Source organism: Nestor notabilis, unplaced genomic scaffold (assembly GCF_000696875.1).
Source record: "Nestor notabilis isolate BGI_N333 unplaced genomic scaffold, ASM69687v1 scaffold9160, whole genome shotgun sequence".
Classification (NCBI taxonomy): Eukaryota; Metazoa; Chordata; class Aves; order Psittaciformes; family Psittacidae; genus Nestor; species Nestor notabilis.
In genome coordinates, this window is record NW_009909679.1 from 5,170 (window position 1) to 12,160 (window position 6,991).

At 51.1% G+C, this 6,991-nt stretch overlaps 1 protein-coding gene across 1 annotated transcript in view; it reads right to left on the minus strand.

The window, feature by feature from the left end:
• Positions 1–1,628: 1,628 nt before the first annotated feature.
• The window catches only part of LOC104408188 (lymphocyte antigen 6E), a 5,967-nt gene continuing 604 nt past the window's right edge, over positions 1,629–6,991 (minus strand). Inside the window, exons 2-3 of the mRNA XM_010017750.1 lie at positions 3,240–3,359; positions 1,629–2,154 (exon numbers count right to left, since the gene is read on the minus strand). Coding sequence (XP_010016052.1) covers positions 1,946–2,154; positions 3,240–3,359 — 329 coding nt within the window. The 3' untranslated portion in view covers positions 1,629–1,945. The remainder of the gene's footprint in view (positions 2,155–3,239; positions 3,360–6,991) is intronic.

Genomic DNA, 6,991 nt, shown 5'->3' on the forward strand with positions numbered 1-6,991 from the left:
TACTCACAGCTAATGGCAAGGAACAAAACAACCCTGCAAATGAGATTTACAACCCTTTTGGGAGAAAGGCTCAGGCAGAGGAAAACTAGGGAATATTTACTGCATTTCTATCCATGTATTCCCCAGTTTTCCCTGCTCTCTATGTGCATAGCAGAGGTTGGTGGCACACCTCAAGCCCTGTGGTCCCAGCAGGCAAAGGAGGATGTATTAACTAGAGGAAGGCACATCTAAGGACCAAGGAGACGAGCGATGCATTCTTACCAAGCTCATCACCTAATTGTGGGTCACGTCACGATGTGATCAGTCCCTCCTGTTGTAAAGGCTGTCATTAGTATGTGTCATTTTAATTAAAAGATGGGGAGAAGGAGGAGGAAAAAGCATGTAACCACTTCTGGTGCAAGTATTTCCATACATCTGCACACCATGTTCCAAAGGAAGCTGTTTCTCACTCATTTAAGTGGGGATAAAGGTATAATTTACCAGTGTGTGCAGCTTTTGTTTCTTGTTTGACAGAAAACAGAACCACATACAAGGAGGGCATAACTAAAGAGTGCCACTGTTACACCTCATTTTTACTGCTAGAAGAAATAAAAAGCCCAGTGCACCTCTGATCCACCAGTGGAAGTGACAGCAAGCTTTCACCTGACAGTTTAAGGCTCAATTTTGGCTTGGTTTGTGTCGAGCATGTCCACAAAGCAGGTAGGAAAACCAGCACAACACAGAAATGGCAGGGCACACCTCCCATGGGATGGCTGAGCGCTTCGAGGAGCAACGTTGCTGGAAGACCTGGGAAGATGCTGGGAGCTGAAGGACAGCTGGAGTGGCAGGGTTGGTGGCGAAGTCACCTTCTGCAGTCCACGTTGCACCATCGGCCAGGGACTGCAGGCTGAACCTAAGGATCTGACTTCACTAAGTTTTGCAGACCTGTTGCCCTGGATCATTTAGGTACCGATGTCATTGTCACCATCGTAAGTCCAAAGTGGGGAAACTGAGGCACCGAGTCTTTGTATCATGCAGGCTACCTTTGAGAGGTCCTGTTCTTTGCACACTTGCTCCTTTAGGAGTGATGGGGTTGACTCAGACCACAAGAACTGGCATTTTCCACTGAAATATACCCGGAAAAGGTGATTCCCAAGCGAGGTGAAGCAAGCTGTGTGTCAGAAAGAGATGGACTTGCTGCTCAGAGGTGACCTGGAAGGCATGCTGAGATGAAACCACTCGAGAGGAGTAAGAAGCCCTCGTGACGGGCATAACATTTGACTTTTCCATAAGAGCTTCTCTAATCTCTGTGTCTGGAGCAAGGAAACACACACAGCACACGTCCCACCTCAGGTAACAACAGGAGCATGTTTATTCAGGTCTGGCACTTACAGAGCTCGGAAGGACAAAAGGACATGTCATTTTCCAGAAAAGTCAGCCCAGGATCAGAAGAAACAAAATGATTTTATAAAAAAGAGACTGCAGCTGCAAGGGGCCGGGAATGTGTCTCCCTTTGGGTCATGCATTCCCAATGCCCGGGCCATCCATGTGCTGGAGCACACCGGTGCCAGGCACCTCCATAGAGGTGAGGCAGGAAGGTCTGAACGCTTTGACCGGGTGGTGTCTGGGGTTCAATCGGTTCTCAGTGGGTCCCAGCCTTGATTTAACCAACCTTAGAAATGAGGGTGAGGGGGAATATTAGGTATAAAAGCAGAAACCCTTCCAAAACGATCCACCTTTGCCAAGGAGGTGCGAGAGTGCAGCGGGGTATGTCCACAGAAGGAAGAGAACAGCTTGGCCAAACCGCCCAGGTCTCCGATGCTGGAAGAGCATAAAGTCTGGGAAACAACCACCTTGGAAGCCTGTTGAGAAGTAGAGGATCTCCTTGCAGACAGCAACAGAGAAGATATTGGCTAATGAGACCTGTGAGGGCCCGTGGAAGACGGCTCTTCCTTGGCCAGCCCCATCACTCGCGAGCCCTGAGGACATAGATGAAGCTAACGAGGACCCCCAAGGCCAGGACCGTGTAGCTGGCTTTCACACTGCTGGAGCCACTGATGTTGCAGAGGAAGGAGTCGCAGCAGTACACGGAGGCAGCCGCTATGCCGAGGTTAATCCCAGCGCTGGGGCAAATGGGAGAGCATCCTTTCGAGATGGACTGGCCAGACTTGCCACCTGAATTTAGGGTGAGAAGGAGGGGGAAAGGAAGAAGAACAAAAGGAGGTTGGGGTTAGAATGTTTCTCGGCTTTGCCATCACCTGCTCTGCAAAGGAAATAACAGCACTGAAATAGCCAAAGCATCACAGGCGGCACGGAGAGGATGAAGTGCTTCTCGGCGTCAGGCTATGACAGTAATCTCTGCCAGTTCAACACCCGTGATAAACTCCCATACAGACCCTAGAAACCAGGCAACACCCCAGAGACACCCCTTGCAGGCTGTCAGCCAAAGTTTGGCCCCAACGGCTCCGGTGAAGAATCTCAAGTATCTCACTGAAGCTTCACCCTGGGATTCCTCATGCGAGACACAGGGCGCATAGAGCACCGAGAGGCACTTAAGAGTGAAGTCTGTGTTTCAATCGTCGGCTGCGAGAGGCACAAGCCTACATTTAGCAGCAGGAAATAGGAAACCATTAGCACTGTGCTAAGACAACAGGTTGATAAAAGCTCCCAGCCTCCATTTGTGCACACACAACCCACCCACATCAAGGGCTCAAGACATGCAGCATCCCTCCTTCTTGCAAGCTGGACTCCGCAATGGTGCCAGAGCAGCCTGCTCCCTTAGGAGCAGCATTCAGGAAGCAGAGACCCCACCAGATCTTTCCTGTCTCTTAGGGAGGACACCTGCAAATCTCCCTTCCTGGCAACCCTGCCTCATCCACAGGGAGTGAAGCAGCAAAGGCGGGAGTGAGGGATGAACTAAGCCAAACACAAGGCAAAAAGCAGGAAGGGCAACCCCGGAGCTTCCTCCAGAGGAAACCTGCAGCATCCTCCACACTTTCACTTATTCACCAGCAAGCTCCCTGCCCCCATTCTGGAATTCCCTTTGGATTCCCTGCGTCAGTGAAGGCATGTGGGCTTTAACCTGACTCCGTCTGGCAGCACATGCCTCCTAAATCTCTTGGGATGGTCCGACACTTGCCTGATAAGCAGAACTTTTCCCCTTTGCCCACCCAAAGGAAGGAAAGTCTTCCCGCAGCTCACAAGGAGACCCAGGAGAGCAGCCAAGAGGGGCAGAAGACGACGGTGCTGTCACCACTCACCGATTCCTACTCCGACGTATGTTGTCACACAGTGGTTTTCATTCTCCCCGCACTTGACAGGCTTCAGGCAGGCCCAGTTGGAGGATGCATCCGAGCAGGAAAAGCAGACGAGTGTGTGGGCTGCAAGAGAAAGGCACACAGCAGTTAGGGGATGGAGGGAGGAGCTCCTTGCGTGGTGGTCCCCACCTCTGACACATGGCATCTGCCCACAGCCATGCTTATTTTGGCTGTACCAACCTGCCTTTCCCCCCCACCCCCAAAAAATGGCTGAGTGATGGGTTCAAACATAAGCAAGGGGTGATGGGTCTAAACTTAAACAGGGAAAGTTCAGGTTGGATAGAAGAAGTTGTTCCCTGTGAGGGTGCTGAGGTGCTGGCACAGGGTGCCCAGAGAAGCTGTGGCTGCCCCATCCCTGGCAGTGTTCAAGGCCAGGTTGGACACAGGGGCTTGGAGCAACCTGCTCTAGTGTGAGGTGTCCCTGCCCATGGCAGGAGTTGGAGCTGGATGATCTTAAGGTCCTTTCCAACCCAAACCATTCTATGATAAGGGACGCATCTTGAGCTCTTGGCAGGACCAACTGTCAGCTGAAGCCTCAATACAACCACAAGTAAACCTTTACGTCACACTCCTGTTTGCCCCATGTGTGGGTTCAAACTAGAGCTACCAACTTGAAACTAAACAGCAGAGGCAAGTTCAGGATTGTAACCTAGAGCCTGAGATCTGGGTTTATTCAGCTCAACTACCAGGGGCATTGATGGGAAATGCTCCAGGCGTGACCACAGGTTCGAGCTTTTGGCAGCAGGGCACAAAGCTCAGGCTACGCTTGAGTTAGTGCACGTGGTGGAAACAAGTTCTTAGCTAGAGCAAGGCAGCACTGTAGCGTGACCTGCAAGGACCTGCCCTATCCCACTACCCAGGGAGTTGTAACACTACAAAGGCAGCACATGCAACCAAGCTTTTAAGCTGGAGCAGGGGGATAGCAAAGAAATCCACGCATTCTCCATGGCAGGTCACCTAAAATGGTTTGTCTTATACCAGCAGGATGGACTGAACCAGCTACTTCCCCCTCCCTCATCCTTCAGATCTACCCAAGAAAGAGGAAAGACCGGAAAACAGCATTCCATGGTGGGAAATGGTGGCAGAAAGAGCCTGGATCTGTGACTCAGCAGGGACATGTGCACTCTGCAGTGGCCAGATGCTCTTGCCTGTGTTTTACATACAAGAACATCACAGCCACACCGCAGTTGTTGACCTACATATGAAGACAGATCAGGTTTGTTCACGAGGTTTCGAGGGCTCTGCTTTTTGAGCGCTCAGACAAGCCCTCCCATGAGGCGCTGCCTTTCTCTGCTGTGTTTACAGGATGCAAAATGGAATGGGGGCTCATCCAAGATGGGAAGTGCAAGAAAAAAAACCCCCCCCCACCCCCACCACAAACAGATTACCCTAAGGAGGTGAAGCCCTGGGAGAGCTCACTGAGGCTCAGCAGTCCCTGCCGTGGAGTATTTGGAAGAATGGACAAATACTGGCAGCATGACCAATGGGACCGCATGATCTCTTGAGGTTCTCCTGCATACTCTTTCACTTGGGCAAATAAAGCTTTTTGTTGGGAAATTGGGAAAAAATATCAATTGTTCTCGGAGGAATGACTTTTGAGCAGCCATGGCCATGGCAGGGAAAAAAGACTAAAACATAATCTTAAGGAAACAGATTAAAACGGGTTAGTGGGAGACTTAGTGGGAGTAGGGCAGCCAAAGGACTCTGCTTTGGAGACAAAGCCAACCCCACAACCCCCTAAGCAAGAATTTCCTGGGCTGTCATACACATACTCCAGTGATCATCAGCCTGCCAACAAAACCTGAGCATGCCAATGCAGCAGCCACAACCTACACCCAGCACCAGGATTACAGGGCCACCAGTTGAGTCAATAGCCCCAGGAGAGATTCATCAGGGGACCTTGCTTCTGGATCTACGTCAGGGGGAGGAGGACAGAGCCAGGCATTAAGACTGCAGCCTGTCATTGTCCCTGGGTTGTGATTGTCCATGGGTTGGCCAAAGCTCAGCCCAGGACCTCGTAGTGAAGCCCAGTTCTCTGCTGCTCCCTCGTCCCCAGCATGTTTCTGCTCTCCAGTCTCTGGAGTGACCTGTCCCAAACCCTTCTCCTTGCAACCATCCTGAGGGCAAACTGAGGAGGCAAATTGTCTCATCCCATTTTGCAGGAACCCTGCCTGCCACCAGGAATGAAGTGGATTACAGAATTCCTCTGGGCATTATGGCAGGACATATGTCCCCATATGTATTTGCTCACTATGCTGAACCCACGAGTCCAGTGCTGCAGTGCTATTCATTGAGGCTTAGAGATTCCAGCTACGAGCACATCAGAAATACTTGTACATGCACATAAAAGCACCTTTAGGCATGAAATTTGCTGCCACATGACTAAATCTGTGCTCCTACCACAGCATCTCCTACCTGTCCCCATGTTTGTCGCACCTACAAATTACCCCTTGCCTTAATATAGGCAAAAATCTTTCCAGGACAAGCGAGTCTTTCAACATAGTTTAAGAGGGAATAACTCCCAACTAGTGCCACGTTCTGCCCCAGCAAAACACATCCCTATATAACCCACCGCAGAGTTAAAGAGAGAAGCAGGCTGAGTGCTTTAGACAAAAGGCACAAGAGAGGTGGCAGAATTGTGCCTCAGCTGGAGGCAGAGCAAAGAGTTGGAGCTCAAGGCTATAAAGAGAAAAAGAAAAGGGGAGAAATAAAGGCCCAAGAATGAACAATGCAAAAGGGAAGCCTCATTTTCACCAAGTGCACGCGAATTCATGTGTTTATTCGTTTGCTGCTCGGCTCCTCCGAGGAACAAAGAGCTCCCAAAGCAGAGCAGATCAGTTGGGGGAATTCCTCAGATAAGAGGTTGGATCCATTCTTGCACAGAGCAAGGGGAAAAAGGAAGAAAAGCCGTTAAAAGCCCGCTCTGAAGCTGAGCAGCAGTGAAAAACGCTGTTGCTTCAGCAGCTCTTCCATTCAGTCCCTGTGCCGAGCGCTCTTCCTTTTCCACAGCTCCTAGAAAAGATCCTTTACGGATCACACGCAAGATCTTTTAGGGCACTTGGAGCAGGGGGTAAAGCCTGTCTGCAAATAGCTTTGGATGTGCTGGAAGCACTTGGGGTTAAAGCTATCTGCAACCAACCCTTTTGCCTGGCTAAGAACTGACTTTCAAGCTGAAAGGGTTTTTGGAGGTGGGGGGACATGAAACCTCTTACTGCCTTGGCCTGGACAGCCCATCCTCCCAGCGGGAACTGAGCACACGCCAGCTGGCCTCAAACGGAGACCCAGCGCTTGGATTGCCAGTTGCTTCCTGGATCCCAAAGGGAGCAGGGCATGGGAAAGGCAGCAACCAACTAGTTTCTTCTCACCGGTATCCTCAAGAGACAAGGAGGGCCCGTGTTTTCTGAGCAGGGCCCAGAACTCTCCCGTTTGCTCTTTGTTTGGCTTCTCCAAACATCGACATATGGAAACAATATGGGGTTTTGGACCGCCTCATGGAGTTTGGATAGTCAGGAATGGAGTCGACGGGAAGGCGGGGATTGCAGACCCTGCAACTCGGGTAACTTGCGGTTTAACACCCAGCAACAGGAAGCACGCTCTGCTCAGCGTGGTTGGCACCCCAAATACTGCTCCACAGGGCATGGTCCCTTGGGGGTCACCGCCCCACATGTTGGCCACCGCTGCCTGCCCCGAAGGAT